Below are 18,607 nucleotides of genomic sequence, written 5' to 3'. Positions count from 1 at the left end.
TGTAATACATTTGACAATCCCTTTTTTGTGTGTTTTTAATAATGCAATACAAAAAAAACTTTACAAAGAATTTTTCAATTGAAAATTTAATAATATTTTTTTATATTTTTGACATGACACATTAAAATTATTGAAAAGCATATTAAAAAAAAAATACTAATTTGACACTTTCTAAAACAAAAAATAGTTCGAAAAGTATTTTAAAAAACAAGTTCAACAAAAAAAAAAGTTACAACAAGAGTAAAAACCAAGAAAAATGTGGCCTTTTTACATAGAATAAACCCATAATGCCAACTGGTTAGAAACAGTGATACAAGTGAAGAAGCTGTTACACATCCGCCACCTTCATGAGCTAGCTAGGTCGAACCACATTAAACAATCCACGTGCAATTATAGTAGCAATATAATAAAGCATAGGATTCAGTCAACTTGCAAATAATATCCACGAGGTACACATGCTTCATTCTGTACAAACACACACGCAGAGAGGGGGGGGGGGCGGGGCGAGAGAGAGAGAGAACAAAATAAAAGGAGTTGGTATTATAGTCTAACTGACCCCAGGCAAAAATTATGAGAGATGAAAATTGAAGGCCTGAGAGAAATAATTGGATGAAAAATTTAGACCAGCTTGTAGCAAACCTGCGGAGAAAAGGTTAAGGATCACAATGCATTTTGCAAAAGCATAAAGCTTTAAGGATCCCTTGCAGTCATTCTTCCAAAGATGATACAACAAAGCACACCCGCACGACTACTTCCAAAGAGAAAGAAAGGAGCAGATACAGAGAGAGAGAGAGAGTACGTGGAAAATTGTGGTGAAACCATGAATTGATATACACCAACAATTTCCAAGCATATTATTGCATGGTGCTTTCTCTCTTCTCAAATAGTTGTTTTCTTTTCCTCAATGGCAACAGTGCACAGCGTTTTGTCAAGAATGAATTAATTGTTCAGAAGACCCACCTTCCATTTCGTTTCCTTGGTAAACAATTCAGCTAGTGGAATAAGTTCCTTCAGCAATATGAACTCACAATCTGATCAACAGAAACTGCAGGATTCTGGATGGCACCGTGTTTTAATCGACTCCTTCCTGTCAATAATGAATGTCCAGCTCATTCCTTATTTTGTGCCTGTTCATGTGTTATTGTAACTGTACGCAATATGCATGAGGATGCAAGCATCTATATATGCATTCAGTCTGCATGCGAGTGCACACATAATTAAGTAAACTACACAAGCATTACACTGGCTGACAATGAGCAACCGGGACTTGCAATGTAATCCAAGTATTTGTTTCTAATCCGTCCCGATGCCATTGTCCAGGATTCTAGATATTCTATCCATGGAAACATCAATAATTGCTGTGTCCATGCTTGATTCAGTAATTTATTGTCAGGGGAGCTGATCAAGCGTATCAATTAATATAATCAACTCATAAATTTACTGTTTTCACAAGCTGAATTTCTTCTATTTAACCAAGTACATAATCTTTTATTGAAGACATGTTTTTTGTACCCAGTTCACAACGCCTGACTTGATCTATCCACTTCATTATTACCAGCTAAGGATCATCATTAGAATGCCTAAACAGTATGGCAACAGGTATATGTTTAATAATTTTATTCTTTAATTAAACACCTTATATAAATGATCATGAAAAATTAATAAATCCTAAAGTGATACACCATGTAAAAATCAGACTGAAATATAATTTTAGTGTTACAGATACGAGTATCATCCAAATTCCAAGCATATAAGTTTAGCAAGATAAGTAGAAGACGAGTAACTAGTTCTTGCTCAACAACAAATTTGCCAAATATGATCAATATTTCCAATTCCATGTTAGTCAAGGGTCTCATCTTTTTTTCCCCCAGACGAAAAATATTCAATAAAATCAATCTCTAACATGAGATTTCAATTATACTCATTAGCAATTCTTTCCATACATGCATTATTTTTAGTAGCATTTCTATAATCAGTTTGGGAAGTGACCCACTTGGTGGAGAGCTAACTACAGGTCCCAGTAAATACTAAACACACACCTACATGTATGCAAAGATACACACACGTGCACACACATAAATGTATGTATAGTAAGAGAGGGGAGCATCCAGGCCATACCTTTAGGTCTCTTTCTCATCATCTTTTACCACAATAACAAAACCAACATGTCCTTGAATGAAGAACGGAATATGTTTACTATCCAATCTAAGCTTCTCCTTTCACTAAACTATTTTCATCTTTGCTTGCCATGCTACTGACAGTTGTGCTACTGTTCTTTGGTCCATCTCTGGCAGAACTGGTTAATCTCTTGTAAGCCTTCTTTTTTGAAAGTGAAGCATCCTCTACTGAATCAACTTTGGTGGGATTTACAAATTTTGTAGCACGGCTTTTATCCTTTGACTGTTCAGTATTCCCTTCAGTTAAATCCCTTGCCTGCTGCTCTGCACTGGACTTCTCTGAAGTTGCTTCAGGAAGTAATGCTTTGCGACTAAGGCGAAGTTGTCCCTTTCCATTTACCTGCATAAACATAAGTATTAGAGAAACAGTTCTGTCAATGTTGTGTCAAGAGCAACAAATGTTGTGTGCAAATCGATGATAGTACAGCACTAAGGATGTTCCAGTTTGCTCCGGAGTCTGGAAATCATGGTTTTATTTCCTCTGCAAGGCAGAATATCTTGGCTCAACATTACAGCACAAATGCCGTTTAGTAATTAAACCTATCGCCTTATCTATCTTTTTCTGTCACCTGAATTCACTTCATTGAAGGAAACCTAAATCCAGTTTCAAAAAAACTATAGAACTTAAATTCAAGGTTTTCTTCTCAACCCAATCACAAACCACCAAAGATTTATATCTACTAGAGATTTTAAGGATTGGCAACATGGATGCTGATATTTATGTATAAAAATGATGCTCAACAATAATTAAATAAATATAGATGGCACCAAAGGAATCATTAATTGATTATTAGAGTTAAATTAACTTTATATATATATATATATATATAAAGAACTTCAGAAGTTGGCTAAAAAAGCTTGTCACGGAATTAAACTTGTGTTTGTGTGATTGCATGACTGGGAACTTCCCAACCTCAATGAGTTTAACATCAACACGATCTCCAACTTTGAAAGCCTGTAAGAAAATAGAGGAGAGATTTTAACTTTCTGACATGATAGAAGAACTAATTCTTATTGCTAATCTAATGGGGGAAGTAGGGGAGCAAAAATGACACTGCTTACATCTTCTGCCTTTGGCAACCAGTTAGAACTCAGTTCACTAATGTGGCAGAGTCCCTGCCAGAATTCAATAGTCGAGAAATTCATGAGATTACTTTCTTCCCCAAACAGAATCATATATGACTTCAGATATGCTTGTTTATGTACCAAACATAATCTTCTGTAAATACCACACCTTGTAAATGGAACTTAATTTGATTAAATGCTATATTTGAACTTTTACTTTTTACCAAACAACAAAGAAAGTCCTGTCTTTGACAAATTTGAATCGAATATAGAAAATTATAGTGAAAGGACTATCTTTTGATGAAATTTGGAATTCTAGAGTCACATAGAACTGCAATTACAACAAATATCAAAGTTTTTTTTAAAAGAAACTTTTCAAAGCAATAAATTGGTTTATGATGAACTTAAACTACTTTCCTTCGTGATAGTTAGAACTCAAAAGTTTTAATAATTTTCCATAAGCAATACAATAGTTTGGACTTTGACGTTTATCAAATTGTGCAATGAAACTATATACCTCATGCCCCGGGGCTATCTCAACAAAAACTCCGTAAGGAGCTACTGATTTGATCTCGCAGTTCCTGATTAGTAAGAGAAAACAAAGTCAAATACTCCTCATATTCACAATCATCATGTAACAGGCACCAGACAAGCTATAAATTGACGGCATACACTTAATAATCATGGGACTTGTCCCAATTAATCTGCCGCTTTACTTCCATAATAGAAGGAAGAAAAGAAGACAGCTATTTCAATTTTTTGCAACTTGATCTGAATAAAGTGAAACAAAAAAGACAAAAGAAAAGGGGCAGAAAAAAGTTCATGAAAAGGACATACTTGTAGATATCACCAACAGTTGGAACCATAGTTAGTTGACTAATAATTGATATGGACTTCTCTATACTTGACAAATCCTTCGCAGTAATTTTTACCTGCAAAAGCCAATGATTTAAAAAGTTGTATTGATGTCAGGTCACACAACCAATGGAAGATAAACTCTGTATCTGATTTTACAATTCCATCATCCTGTGTGTCAATAGCCTCTACTCCAGTTTCTTCTATGATACTCTTCACCTTCTTCCCACCAGAACCAATGATAATGTTAACTTTCTCTGGATTGACCTATAAGACAATATTATCATAATTGGGAATATGTGAGTTAACACATCATTGAGTATAAATTCTACTTTCAACAGACAAGCAATGGAGGGTGTATAGAAAACAAGCAAACCTTCATAACATGAATCAATGGGGCATACTTAGAAAGCCTTTTAGAAGGGGAAGGTGAGCATTTCAACATTTCAGCTGAACCATAAAAATATGAAAAGAAATAACAAAAGATTTAGCTGAAATGACCTGATCAAATATGATAACTCAAACTGGTGAAAACAAGTGCTTCCAACAAATGTAAATCAAAAGCACATCAACAGCTCTAATTAATTAAGAAAATGGTAGTATTTAATTAATGCATTAAGGATGTGTGACTAATTCTACAGAATTTTGGCTAGATAACATCCAACTATTAACCAAACAAATTTAAAAGAATTTTTTTTTTTTTTTTGGGGGGGGGAATAGCTTGCACAGTTTCCATTACCAAGAATATGCTTTCGGCCATCCCTTGCTTGTAGCAATGCTGTCCTCATGACAGGTAAAGTAATTCCTCCAACCTATCATGTAAAAATTGCAATTGATTATGATTCAAGGGTTACAGAAGATCAGCTCGTGAAACTGAATAGCTACCATAAGAAAGCATCCATTGCTATAGGGTTGGCAATAGGTTGTTGGTTAGAAGGCAAAACATGCTCTCTAGACAAAAGACACAAAAGCTGTCAAGAATGCATAAGAGCTGTAAAGATAATGACCTTTATGTCCATCTGAAATGCAGTTACTCCATCTTCATTTCCAGCAACCTGCAAAGACCATGCTTATAAGGGGATCTTTCTAACTCAATTGCACTATACCCTTTCTTCTGAACTTAAACAAGCATTTTCTAAGTCCAACAAATATATAATCAAGAATAATGCAGAAGGCAAAGAAATAGAATAGAAGCACAAATCAGGAAAATAACATTAAGTATTACCTTGAAATCCATATCTCCAGAAGCATCTTCTGATCCGGTTATGTCAGACAGAATGAGTGGTGTTCCATCGCCCCCAAATTCCCCAGTGTCGAGAACCATACCCATTGCTATGCCAGCAATCATGCATTTCACAGGAACACCAGCATCTTGTAGTGCCAAGCAGCCTCCACAAACAGAGGCCATGCTGTTCAATGATAGGCACTAAATAATAAGAGCCAAAAACACATAGCAAATACTCAACATGAAGTAGTAGAACTGAAAGGAGGGTTTTAGCACCCATCAAAATGATATCAAATGTCAAAAGATGCTGTCAGAGGTCTGGCCCATAGTCTAATTGGAGAACTAAAACATTTGTACTTTCTATTGCTTCTGACCTTGAGGAGCCATTGCTTTCTGTGATTGTACTCTCAACTCGTACAGTATAAGGAAAATCATTTTCAGAAGGCAATATAGGTTCAAGAGCTCTCTCAGCAAGCATTCCATGACCGATTTCTCTTCTACTAGGTGCTCCTATGCGGCCTACTTCTCCAACACATGATGGAGGAAATGAGTACTGAAACATTAGAACAAGGAGATGAATTTTCAGTAGTAAATCCAAGTGCAATTCTTATTGGCAAACTTGTAAATTTTTTAACAGATAAATTAATTTGTATGGAAACAGCATGATCATTTATCATGATCACGAATTCCCAAATATACATGTAGGCAGGAGCTAAGTTATAGTATCTGCGACCTTTGATCACGACCATGAACATTTTAGCAACCACAACCTCAATTCAAAACCATGCTGAGCATGTCTGGAAGCATCCAAATGTAATAGTTTCAGCATGCAGGAATTATATTAGTGTAATTAGCTAAATGCTTTAAACTTTGGTTATCAAAATGCTGCAATACAGACAATGACTACCTATTCAGAAAAAAAAAAAAGTTGGAAAAAATTTACAACAAAAGGTTTGCCTCATAACAGACAGCATAGCTCTAGATCTTTAAATTGTATCAAATACCAATGGCATAAGAACCTGAATGGTTTGTGCTGAGTAGTATAAGCATTTAATGGTGCTCTACTATCGAAAGTGTACTCATAAAACTGTCAAAATTGAAAACAGGAAGTTATATATAATTGTTTGGTTATAATATGAATTATAACACCAGTTCCTTTCTCTCTTTCTTAATTCCATATCCAGAAAAGTTAAATGAACAATTTGTATAAAGCTTTCATTTTGAACAACTTGAACAATGCTTTCATTTTCTACTCTTCTTTCTACTTCTTTGTATTACATGAAAGTAACTTGTAAATCAAATATACATAAGCTAGACCACTATATTTTCATCTCCAAAGCTCTTCGAAAAAGATTCTTATTCTAAGAGGAAGAAATTTTTTTGAAAGTAGTTACTAGTATCAGGAGAAAAGAGTGCCCATCAAACATAGCTTAAACCTTGAATTTGACGTTAACAATTTTATTAGATATGTCTAATGGAACTAAATGATACATAGCCAATTACATGATCAATTATTTTAAACTTGAACAGCGTGCAAAAAATTACTATAGAACATGACCTGGTACCAAATGATCTTGCAAAATAAACCCACACCTCACAGCTAAGAGCATTGAGAAATGCAGAAAGTCGCTGTTAGGTAACTGCAATCCATTACTAAACAAAAGTTTGAAAAAAGATCATCCCAAACAGACCTGTAGATAAAACCTCTTGAATTCCTCTTCATCCACAAGGTTGTCTACTCTTTGTGCCATTTGTTTATCACCAAGTGTAACAACCGCCAATGACTGGAAAATAAAAACACTTGATGATCACTAACAACATTATGGTATGCAAATGTAACATCATGGCTTGTGAATCATTCTCCAAGCATAATCAACTCCATCAAGCAAACTTATCCAAAGCTAAAGTAGTAACAATGGTTGACAAATGAGAAATTGTCAACCACAATACATAAATTAAATCCACTGATAAAATTTGTTTATTTCAGAAGGAGAGGAATTTAAGATCAATCATCCAAAAGGTTGGTTGATGAGCAGATCCTCCATGCTAGTGAAAGCAAGGAAAGTAGGCCAGGTGGATGTACAAACCCAGCATTGTTTTAACAAGGATAACAGATTCTTGAATTGGAAAAGAAATGAAGAAATGAGAAGATAAAGAGGAAAGATAGCTATTCAGTGAGTCAACATAAATGAGAATCACCTCATACATTCCCAAGCCATTATTAGCAGTCACTTAAAGGAGAAACACTTGAAAATTGATACTAAAAAATGTAACATCAACAGAAGAAAATATGATGAATAACCTGATGGATACACTTGTTTATATGAATCAAAGGGATAGAATCACATGACAACACAACATTATAACCCAAACGGTTTTGAACATTTGATCTCATAAGCATGCAATGTGGTCATACCACTCTATGGATAGGAGTTTGGAAAGAATGCAAGACGAAGTTTGCATTAACAATGATCTCAAGACATGACCAATCAGAAATAGCACACAATCAGGTGAGCCTCTGGATGCTTCTGACAACAAAAAACACTTAGTCTAACCTGTGTTTCTCCACGGGTGAAAAGAGCACTTCCGTGTGCTCTAGGGAGTAATCCACAGCTGGAATCAATTGGACGTATCCCTTCTGGAGTTCTCCCATCACTTCTTTTTCCTCCCTGGATCAATTGAAAGTAAAATGAACATGTGACATGAACATGCCAGGCATCAATCATTTTTCTCATCCGTGGTAAAACATATCCTAGCTGACTCCATATTGTTGGAACTTGAAACTGATTTCTATCCATGAGAACTTTTCGGTACAAGATAATTGAAGGGTAAGAACACAGATGTTAGCGCTAAAGTTTCAAGTTACACTCAGTTTGTTTTATTTTTATTTTTTTCCAAAAAGAAAATAGTGAACCATTCAAAAAAGTTGCCAAAAAATAATAATAAGACCCAGTAGATTACAGCATGTATAGCAGCACTCTTGAAGTGAGCTAGTAGCTGGTGGAGTGAAAATTGTAAAATTCTTGTTTGCTATAAGAAACCAAATTTATGGTTAAATGACCAAGAAAATTAAGGAGAGGCAATTTTAAAAATGACAAGAACATGGGCATGTCTATGTCAGCCTTATTACTATAGGGTCGCTGCTCTGAAAATTAGAAAAGAGGAGGAAAGTCAGCAAATGGGATGAAAAATTATTATTCCCTTCACTCCTCCCGGTCATAAGAAGGATTTAAAATGAAGCAAAATGGCTGTGATGAAGAAAGGAAACGTGATTTGATTAAGAAGGAAAAGTGATTTGATTAAGTATAACAATTTTGCACAAGTAAAAAGTCCATATTAAAGTTGCTTTCAATAATCTCCTACTTTACCCACTTCCTCAAACAACAATCCCTCATACCTCCACAATACGTCTCCGCAAGAATTTGGATGTAACTTCTTTAAATACCAGCTTCACATCCACCTCAGAAAACAGCTAGAAGAGGAAAATCAAAATAAAGTGTTAATAGAGCATACATGATAAACGGGACAGCAAGTACCAAAATTAAGTTAGCATTTACCGAAGGAGAGGATCTGCGTCCATTTGGCTTTATGTGGACATCACCTTCATCTACTTCACCATCTACAACAACTTCCTCATCCTCCTCTTCAACCTCTAGCAAGTCTGCAACTGTTTCAGGGATTCCAAAACTTTGATCCTTGCTCACATATCCCTTTTCTGTAAGTATATGAAGCACTTTTTCTTCCAGAGATTGAAGGGCCTTTCTTCTTGGTACTTTATTCCTAATTTGCAACACTTTTACTAACTCATCACCAGCGATTTCCTGTGCAAGGACAGCATAAGCATTAGTATCAATTATCACTTATATCTTGAAAAAATAAGTGGACTCACAAAATGCATGGTCTTGCTTAAAAAAACTAATTTAAGCAAGACAACAAAAGGTAAGGATCTTGTTAGCTGGAATTACAAGTTAAGGCACAAATTACCAGAATGGATAACTGGGCAGCTCAAGCCTGCTACATTAAAACAGGTCCTTTCAGTCTGGGAAATCATGATTAACTTTGTATGTTAAAAGTGAAACTACACATTGAACTTATGGTATCATATGTGCAACTTTCCTCTACAGCTGTGCATATCAATGGTAACATTTGCACAGCTCATGCAAAATTAGATACTCAAGAAAATATCGCAGCATAAAGCTTTGTCAACTGACACAAATGCTGAATGGAGAACTGTTAATCTTCTATGCAACATCAGCAGCTCAAGACATCACTGTGCTTCATATGCAGTGCAATTATCCAAACAGAAATAATTTGTATAGTACAAAATAAAATACTTCAGGAAGGCCCTTGAAATCTTTTTATCCAGCTTTTAGCCAAATAGAGACAGGATAATAGTAATTTAGAAAATAGTTTAATAGCTACAGAAGCAGCAATTAATCAAAAAACTTCTAGCAGGAGCAGATGGTATGTACTAAGGGATGAACGAAAACCATACCTCCATATGCTTATATAGCTCAGGAGGAGGTAATTTGATTGCATCAAGCATTTTAGGTTTCCCACATTTCTTCACCAAAGCATTCACCTCATTGCAAATTGTCCTCACTGCATCCTGGCTTTAGTGAACAGGCAAGATTTTAGCATCTAAATGATTTTCTTTCTAGTTGTGGAAAATGGTTAAAGCCACAAATAGAGAGGGCATTAGATCTGCCACACATCAGCATAACAGGTCCCTAACCAATAAAATGCTAAAAGAATATATGAGAATTATATTTTCTGATCAGTGTAATTGTATACTGCAACATATATTGCTCAACCCTCAGCAAATAACAGCTCATAATGAAGATCACAACAATAGCAAATATTACAATCAATGTTGGGCCATAGAACACATTATCAATTCAATCCCACACTCTTCCATCAAATCAAATAATCAAGAAGAAACAAATTCATAGTGCTGCCTAGCATTTCTGTGCAAAAACAAATCGTTATAAAAGAAGAAAAAGAAGCTGAGCAGTTAATGCTGCATATAACAGGTCACAGACTAGAGACAACATTTACTTTTTCTGAGAGGTAATACACAACATGTATAAGTCATTCAACAGAAATATGAGAAAAAATGATAAGCAACACACTTAATCAAAGAAACAACCTGTCCAATTTGTACTGCTTCAAGCAATTTTTCTTCCGGAAGAAAATTGCAATAACCCTGCAAGAAACAAAGATAATGGACAATGAAGTTCATGTAGATGGATTTCATTATTGATAACCACCAGCACGGTTAGGTGCATTGTAGCATTGCTACGGTTAAAATGTTTTATCTAATCAATAAAGTTTCTTCATGGTGTATTATAATGTAAGTGTATTTTCCATATGATAATGACAGGTTAGTGCTAGAGAAATGAATGAATAGGGAAATAGGAAAAGGAGAAAAGAAGAAGAAGAAGAAGAAAAGGAGAAAGAAAGCACATGCTAAAGGCATCTAGATAGAGAACCAGTCAATTAAAGTTCAAATCAATGAGACCATAACCATATAAACTAATTTACTTCTATCCCTATAAGTTTTTTTTTTTTCCTTTGCTTAATTTTTTTTTTGATGTGTTTGGATCTTTTTGATGTGCTGATATCAAAAATAATTTAAGAAAATAAAAAAAATATTATTTTAATGTATTTACGAGTGAAAAGCATTTTGAAAGAAAACCGCTACCATACTCTCAAAAACCCCCTAAAAAAGATACAAACACAAGACCTAAACATGTCTTATTTTCAACCTAAAGTATGTTAAGAATTTTGCTGAAAGGAAACAAAATATGATAGATAGCATTCTCCTAACATATTAGGATTAGAGAAATGCAGCATCAACTCTAGCAACATCATGCAAAAATTGATCAGAAATGATAGAAAGACTACGTGACGCAGGTGGATGCAACACAAGAAAGACAACAAACACAAAAACATAAAATTATACCGAATATGAATCACATAAAAACCCTAATTCAAAATTTTATTACTAGATATTTTATGTTCAAGTAGTATAGTTTACAACTCTTTAAATAAACAAAAAAAACTAACCTATACAAGCTAGAAAACCTGAAAACAAAGAAAAAGCAATAAAATTCTTAGACAAGGCTAGAAAAATAAATAAAAAATCTAAATCAAATAAGAAAAAAATCATAAATCAACTAGGAAAATATAGCAAATCCCAAACAATAAGTTCTAGGCATTACCAGAAATCCTTTTCAATCTCTGATTGCTATGAAATTTTAATCCTATTCGAAAAAAGGTCTTTATAATCTCCTAGCAAAAAATTCAACCTGATCCAACAATCAGATCGAAAATTACACTCAATAACATAGTGTCTCCCCAGGTTGGAAAGAACTTGTCTTCGAGTTCAAATTACTCTCATCTTGATTCATGGATGTTCAATCAAGTCTCTCCAACCCCTTTTATTTCTTCTTTCTATGTGTGTAACAATTTTATATATCAACTTCAATCCCTTCATCTTAAAAATTGTATAAGAAACAATAATTGACAAATTATTTCTCTTCCATTGGCTTCTAGAGTAATAAATTGTAAATCTCAAAACTTACTTCATCAATATATTTGGTGTCCATATAACCCTTGAACACATCTACCTATCTACCTTTATGATAACATTAACCTTGGATCAACATAGTTTAAATCAACAATTTTCTTATGTTAAGTATCTTCCATGTTTTCTTTACTATTAACCTTTATCTTATCAACAAGGTCACCCCATCATTGTTATCATCACAACTATTATTGTCATTGTTTATGATATCATCATCAACATAATCATCATCGAAATCAACATCATAAATTGGTGGAGACCACCAATCTACATCTATCTCACCATAAATAGGATCACCAAAATCTTCATGATACTCATCCTAATCAAATCAAGGAGTTACATCCCCTGCTCATGCTCTTGAAAGGAATTCTGAAAACTAGTCATGGATTCATGATCACTATTTCTCACGATCCTCTAATATTTTCTTCTTCATCTCCACCAATTGACGACATAATTTTTCAACGTTGCCTCCGCTTGTTTATTGTCTCTAATTAAAGAGTTAATTTTGTAATTTATCTCTGCATGTCTTCTATCAACAACTCCTGAATGTTTCTCTCACAAGGAACCTCCTCATCCCCCTCTTACCTGAACACAGGTGACGTCCTCCAACTATGATTATTTAGTAGCACACAACAAACAAAATAAAAGGGGATTAGTGCACACAAGCAATGACATGGGATCATTGGATTCTAATACCAACTAACGCAAGTGAAAGCAACACAAGAAAGACAACAAGCACAAGAACACAATTATGTCGAATACAAATCACACAGAAACCCTAATTCAAAATTTTATTCTACATATTTTTTGTTCAAGTAGTATGCTTTTTTAGAAGAATTAAAACTCCTTGCATAAATGCAAAAACTAACATAAACAAACTAGAAAACCTGAAAATAAAAAGAAAAGCAATAAAAATCATAAACAAAGCTAGAAAAATAATAAAAGAATTGTAAACCAAATAGAAAAAAAATATTAAATCAACTAGAAAAATATAGCAAATCTCGAACAGTAACTTCTAAACATTATCAGAAGGCCTTTTCGATCTCTGATTATTGTGAAGTTTTGACCCAGTTGGAAACATGATCTCTAAAATCTCTTAGCAAAATTTCAACTTGATCCAAAAGTCAAATAAAAAATTGTACTCAATAACATATAACTAAACATTAGAAAAACAATATCTTGCATCACTACAACTCTAATAAGCATATGGATATCATGTGAGGGCATTAGGGTTGCAATGGGTTCTCTTCTAGCAGAATAATAGTGCCACTATTCAAAGCAGCACATGATCTTCAAGCCTTTGAAATTTCAAGAGGACAACTTTTGAGTTACACCACAGCCTGTCACACATGCCAATGACAAGAAGGCATCTCCAGTACACTAGGAAACAATTCCTTGGTCAATAAAAGTGGAAAAAACATATCAAATACAAATGCATATACTAAATGAAACAGAATATTAGATTTTACACCAAAAAGCAACTCTCAATGATGTGTCAAATGAAAAGGTAATTAGCACATCATTAATGCTTCATGTGAAGGTTTAAAACAAACGCCAGCATCCATAACTTAGTTCATTTTCTATCTTAGTTGGGTGCACATAAGGTTAGAGTACCCTAGATGGAATCCAACTCCATTCAACATACCTATGCAGTGATACTGCAACAGTAAAACTGTTATCGCTATTTCACATGACCAATTGAAATTTCATTGCAAAAGAATGATACACACCAAAAGGGGCTGCAATTCAAACAATTATCAAAGATTAAAAGTTGACCTCTATCATGAATATTGCACTGTCTGTTCCAGCCAGCAATAAATCTAATTTTGACTCTTCCATCTCCTTGGTTGTTGGATTCACAATAAATTTGTTGTCAACAAGGCCAACTCGAACTCCTGCAATCACTTCTGTATTTGGCACTTCCGAAAGAGCTCTGTTGTAATTAAGTTTGAGAATTAAAACAAGCACATAATAACACATGATGTCTGGAACCTCAACACTTCAAGAACCAAAAAAAAAGACGAGGATATATTTAAGGTACACTCACAACGCTATCCCAGCTGCTGTGATAGCCAAAGAATCTGGAGAATGCAAGCCATCATAGCTTAAAACCTGTCCAGAAGAGGTAATGGCAATTATTAGCAAGTTTATGTATCCAGAAAGAGAGACAAGTCAAATATTGGCCCATCAAGTTTCAAAATGTTGATGATTGAACACTGAATCTTAACAAGCAAGCAAGATGGAGCATACGATAGATGATAAACTCAAACAATGCAGTGGGCATACCATGGTCAGACAGAAACCAGTCTGCTCTTATTTAAGCTAGAAAATTTCAGATCATTTACTCATCAGCTTTTATTTTCCTTTTCCATAACTAAGTTGTAAGTGAAATTGGTTGAGTAAGTTAAAACAAATCACATGAGAATTACAGCATCGAGCAATAATTCCCCAAGAGTTGGAAAAAATATATAAGCTTGCAAAAAATTTAAGACCTGAGAACAACCAGTTAATGTAAAAAATGTTGAGGGGTAGATGTTGAAAAATAAGGGGGGTAAAAGTATAGTAGAATTTTTACCCTCCAGGTCATTTCCTCTATTTCAACAATCGTTTTCTCCCTACAAATATTTCTTATATTTCTCTCCCCTTTTTACATATATAGTTCTCCCTCTCTATTCCTTCCTCTTCCCGCAGTCCCTAGAATCAAAAAGAAAAGGAAAAATTCGAAAAACTTTTGTAGGTTCTCTATCAGAACTGTTCCTAACTTTCCTCCCAAGACATTGCTTTCATGGGACTATAATTGAGTGATGACCTTATATATCCTTTGTAAAAATAATTTGACCAAATAAGAAAGATTAATAAGACTGCATTGTGTGCTTAAAGAACTCAAAGTGAATAAAGACAACCCTTGAAGATATCAAAAAGAAATATCTATGCAAATTAATTTCTTTGAGGTCTTACCCAAGATAGTATCTGAGTTTCATGGTAAAATCCCTTGAGCATAGTTGGGCGCAAAGGCCTATCTATCAATCTACAAATAAGAACCTAGAAGCAACCAAGAGAACAGATGCATAAACATATACACAGTGGCAACAGTTTCAGAAGCATTGAGAGAAAATAGAGTTCATAAAAGATATACTGCGATATACTTCTGCTAAGTATCAAAAATACATAATTTCTTTAATCTTTGCTCTATCAATATATCCAAGTAAAAACGGTTGGGCCATTTATGTTGATTAAAGACATATTGTAGGTCAAGCCTCATAATCCTACATAATAAATTCATGTGATATACCTGCACAAATAGCACCATCATGGAGGGAACAAAAGAAGAAAAATAATTAGTAATGACTGTAAGACAGCCAAAAAGAAAAGAAGGTAAAGAACCAAATAGCTAAACAATCACATATGTACATTAGAGAAGGTAATAATAGAGCAGATCAACACTAGCCCATGACAACAATCTGACAGAAAATCTTGTAAGAAAGCACAGAGATCTAGGAGCAGAATTCTTTCCAGATGTGCGGGTAAGCTAAAAGTCAAAATCATATTAACTCTTGTTCTACAAAGTCTTGGCTGAACAACTCCATTGCATCAATAACAGAAAAATGTTTGACATTGTGACACATAACATTATATATGGCACCAATGATACAAGATAATTATGATATTTACAAACTAGATATAGATGACATATCTTACAATGGCCAAGATCTACAAAATCTGAAATTGTACTTTCAATAATGTGACTTGTGTCTATGTCCACAAACCAATGATAAATCCTTGGCTGATGACAATGTGAGGCTTTAGATTAATGATAAGAGTATCACAATGCAAATTCTTTTAAATTTTCTACAATTTTGTAGAAAAGGGGATATCAGCATTATCTAAAAGTTTTAGCAGCTATTCAAATCATGTGTCCCCCATTCTTAGACAAATAACATGACAACCAATAACATGAAAGCAAAGTCACATATGCTAAGACTTGCCAGCAAATGAAACTCATATGAAGAAAATATAAACTATAATAGCTTGAAGTTAAAATCTTAGATTGAAAAGTGATAGTTAAAGACAACTGCTTCAGCTATCCACTTGATTAAGCATTTTCTGTACTTGAAAGAGATGGATAGTACCTCATGATCTTTCAACCTCCCTTCTCGTTTGAAAAATCCTCCACTAAAGCAATGGCATATATAAAGCACAAACATTAGTCTCCTCTACATAACTGCAAAATAAATTCCAAAAGTTGAAAGCACTGCAATACATACCTAGTTCGACCTGCTGCAGAAAATCGCTCTTGATAGTTTACAGAAAGAGGATAGAAATCAGAAGGTTCACTAGGAACATCATCCAAAGAAACAGATGTATAGATAATCTACAGAAAAGATGCAATAATGTAGATATAAGCATAAGAACCTGAGGTCATACATGACGACAACCAGCTGAACTTCAACATGACAATTATGAAGTAACACATGCAGAAGAAGCACCACAGCATACACATAAATACATGTGAAACAAAGCAGTTGAGGCTGCAGAACAGTAGTGGAGGTCTGAGGCTATGGGTGACTACACTCTCCTTGCCTTACCTAATAATTGGAATCCAGTCTTGGTTCACTCTTATAAGCCAAACAATTCAAACAGAACTACATTTAATCAGTTTCTTTCTTGTTAGCTAGGATAAACAGTCACTATCAGTCCAGTGGCTAAGCTACATAAATCAAGTAGCTCTCTCCTCCAAACCCACACACTCCAAACCCGTGCCATTATAAGCACAATTAAGACTCGATATCTGAAGAGATTTTGCTAACTATTACTAGCGAGCACCTATCCAATACACACAGGAGTGTGTTCTGAAGTCGTAACTTCTTATCATTTAATGCATTCTGCATATGAAAGTACACACACAAAGTCCTTTTGGAAATCCCAACGCACTCTGATAAGATAGCATAAAGTTAATAAAATCTGAACATGGGTATCAGCTGTTCCGAAAACTAAGAATCTAAATTCCGATCCAAGGAATCAAATCATAGTAAAATCTGCACGTTAACAAATATATATATATATATATATATATATATATATATATATTTGATATCAAACATTAACACTTATACATCAACCCTCACAAATCATAACTCACAGTTTCTCCATCTGTGACTGTGACGGAACCACTAGCTTGTCTCCCAAGATGACCCGTCTGAACCATTATCTACCGGAAAAAACAACCATAAAATACACAGATTTAAATAAATAATTGATTATTTAAACACAATAACGAGCAATCTCAAATAATTGATAACGACAACAAAACTAAACTGAAAATCAAACACAAGTTCGCATTCAATATCTTTTACCATTACTGATAGAAATTCCACCATACTGTTCATTATCCAAAACAAAAAAAAAACGATACAAATACAGCAAATTCTACTAAGAAATGCCACAGAACTAAACTCTAAAATTATCGAAACAGAAGAAGTATTTGAATTAAGTAAAATATACTTACATGTCTGTCACCGACGGGGATTTTGACAGAAATAGGCTGAGGCAAAGATTGAGGGCCGTCATTTACAGCAGAAGTGTCCTCGAAAGCTTTGACTACAGTAACCAACCTTTCACGTTTTCTTCTTGATAGAAGCAGAGAAAGTGAAGAACACTTGGAATTTGCAAAATTGGTGAAGCGAGGGCAATTAGGGGAGAGAGAGAGCTTGCAGCGATGATTAGTGTGAGAAAATGGAGGGTTGTGTGTGGAATTCGGACTGTAATGGAGAGTAGTGCTGGTGCTAGGGTTTGCTAGCATTTTTAACTGTGTTATTGAGTTTCAGTGGATTTGGCTAGAGTGAGAGAGTGAAGGAGGAGGGATTTTATCCGTTCTCAAGGCGCGCAGACAGAGCTGGTGTGTGCTAGATTGTGGAGTGCTGGTTTTCACAGGTAATGGATCTGGGCTTTTTGGTTTGTTCAAAATCGCAGGCCAGGCTTGGAGAATGCAGTGGGTTTTCTTTCTGTCTTTTGAAGTTTTTGGTGTTAAATTGGTTTTTCTTTTCTTGAGATTACTGCAGATTTTTATGATATACAATCTATTTGATTCTTGTGTTCGTTTTAGGTTTAGTATTTTTTATCAATAAAAAAATTAAATATATAGATCTTTTCAATGTATTTTTTATATAAAAAAATCTCTTAAATATAAATAGAAAAACTCATTGGATGGATCTAATTAAATGAATCAAGAACTATTTATATAAATAAATAAAATAAAAATATTTAAAAGACATATATAAATCAAAATATTTAATCTCACAACATAGGTTATTCATCCTAAATTTTTTATTAAAATTATTTTTTTATTAAATTAAATAATAATAGAAATCAACACACACAAATAATTGATTAAATAAAATAAAAGAAAAAACAATATTATGCAAGGTTGCACATATTAAAAATATTGTTCAAAAATAAATATTTTTATTTTTAAAAATAAATCCAATCTATATAAATTACAAAAAATATATATATGAATCATATTAACCTTTTAAAAACTTAAATATATACAATATAATTAAAAAGTAATTATTACTTTAAAAAAGCTAAATAAGTAAAAAAAATAAGATAGAATGGGTATTAATTAAAATATATATTAAAAAATTATTTAAAAAAAAACATAAAAGGTATTAATTAAAAACAAAAAAAAATAGTCAT

General features: G+C 33.8%; 1 protein-coding gene across 1 annotated transcript; it reads right to left on the bottom strand.

Moving 5' to 3' along the window:
* Nucleotides 1-517: 517 nt before the first annotated feature.
* On the bottom strand, nucleotides 518-17,873 carry LOC105118414 (probable polyribonucleotide nucleotidyltransferase 1, chloroplastic). Its single transcript, XM_011016360.1, has 25 exons — nucleotides 17,418-17,873; nucleotides 17,052-17,120; nucleotides 16,177-16,283; nucleotides 16,042-16,084; nucleotides 14,870-14,953; nucleotides 13,959-14,023; nucleotides 13,688-13,844; nucleotides 10,472-10,528; nucleotides 9,818-9,931; nucleotides 8,880-9,143; nucleotides 8,720-8,794; nucleotides 7,878-7,991; nucleotides 7,014-7,106; nucleotides 5,697-5,875; nucleotides 5,323-5,506; nucleotides 5,105-5,152; nucleotides 4,837-4,909; nucleotides 4,474-4,547; nucleotides 4,257-4,364; nucleotides 4,080-4,174; nucleotides 3,760-3,823; nucleotides 3,240-3,293; nucleotides 3,091-3,132; nucleotides 2,119-2,517; nucleotides 518-1,087 (listed from the first exon to the last, which is right to left on the bottom strand). The coding sequence occupies exons 1-24, from the start codon at nucleotides 17,709-17,711 to the stop codon at nucleotides 2,206-2,208; spliced, it is 2,769 nt and encodes a 922-aa protein (XP_011014662.1). The 5' UTR covers nucleotides 17,712-17,873; the 3' UTR covers nucleotides 518-1,087; nucleotides 2,119-2,205.
* Nucleotides 17,874-18,607: the final 734 nt, after the last annotated feature.

This window comes from Populus euphratica, unplaced genomic scaffold, assembly GCF_000495115.2.
Source record: "Populus euphratica unplaced genomic scaffold, PopEup_1.0 scaffold1934.1, whole genome shotgun sequence".
NCBI lineage: Eukaryota > Viridiplantae > Streptophyta > Magnoliopsida > Malpighiales > Salicaceae > Populus > Populus euphratica.
The sequence above is the reverse complement of the archived record's forward strand: the minus strand, read 5'-3'. Positions and strand labels throughout refer to the sequence as shown.

Bases quoted from the DNA above. Each gene is read 5' to 3' on its own strand.
- LOC105118414 (XM_011016360.1), bottom strand. From the start codon at position 17,711: ATGCTAGCAAACCCTAGCACCAGCACTACTCTCCATTACAGTCCGAAT. The intron at 17,121-17,417 runs GTAAGTATATTT...TTTTTCCGGTAG, and splicing joins TCCCCGTCGGTGACAGACAT to ATAATGGTTCAGACGGGTCA. The intron at 3,133-3,239 runs GTAAGCAGTGTC...ATTTTCTTACAG, and splicing joins GGTTGCCAAAGGCAGAAGAT to GCTTTCAAAGTTGGAGATCG.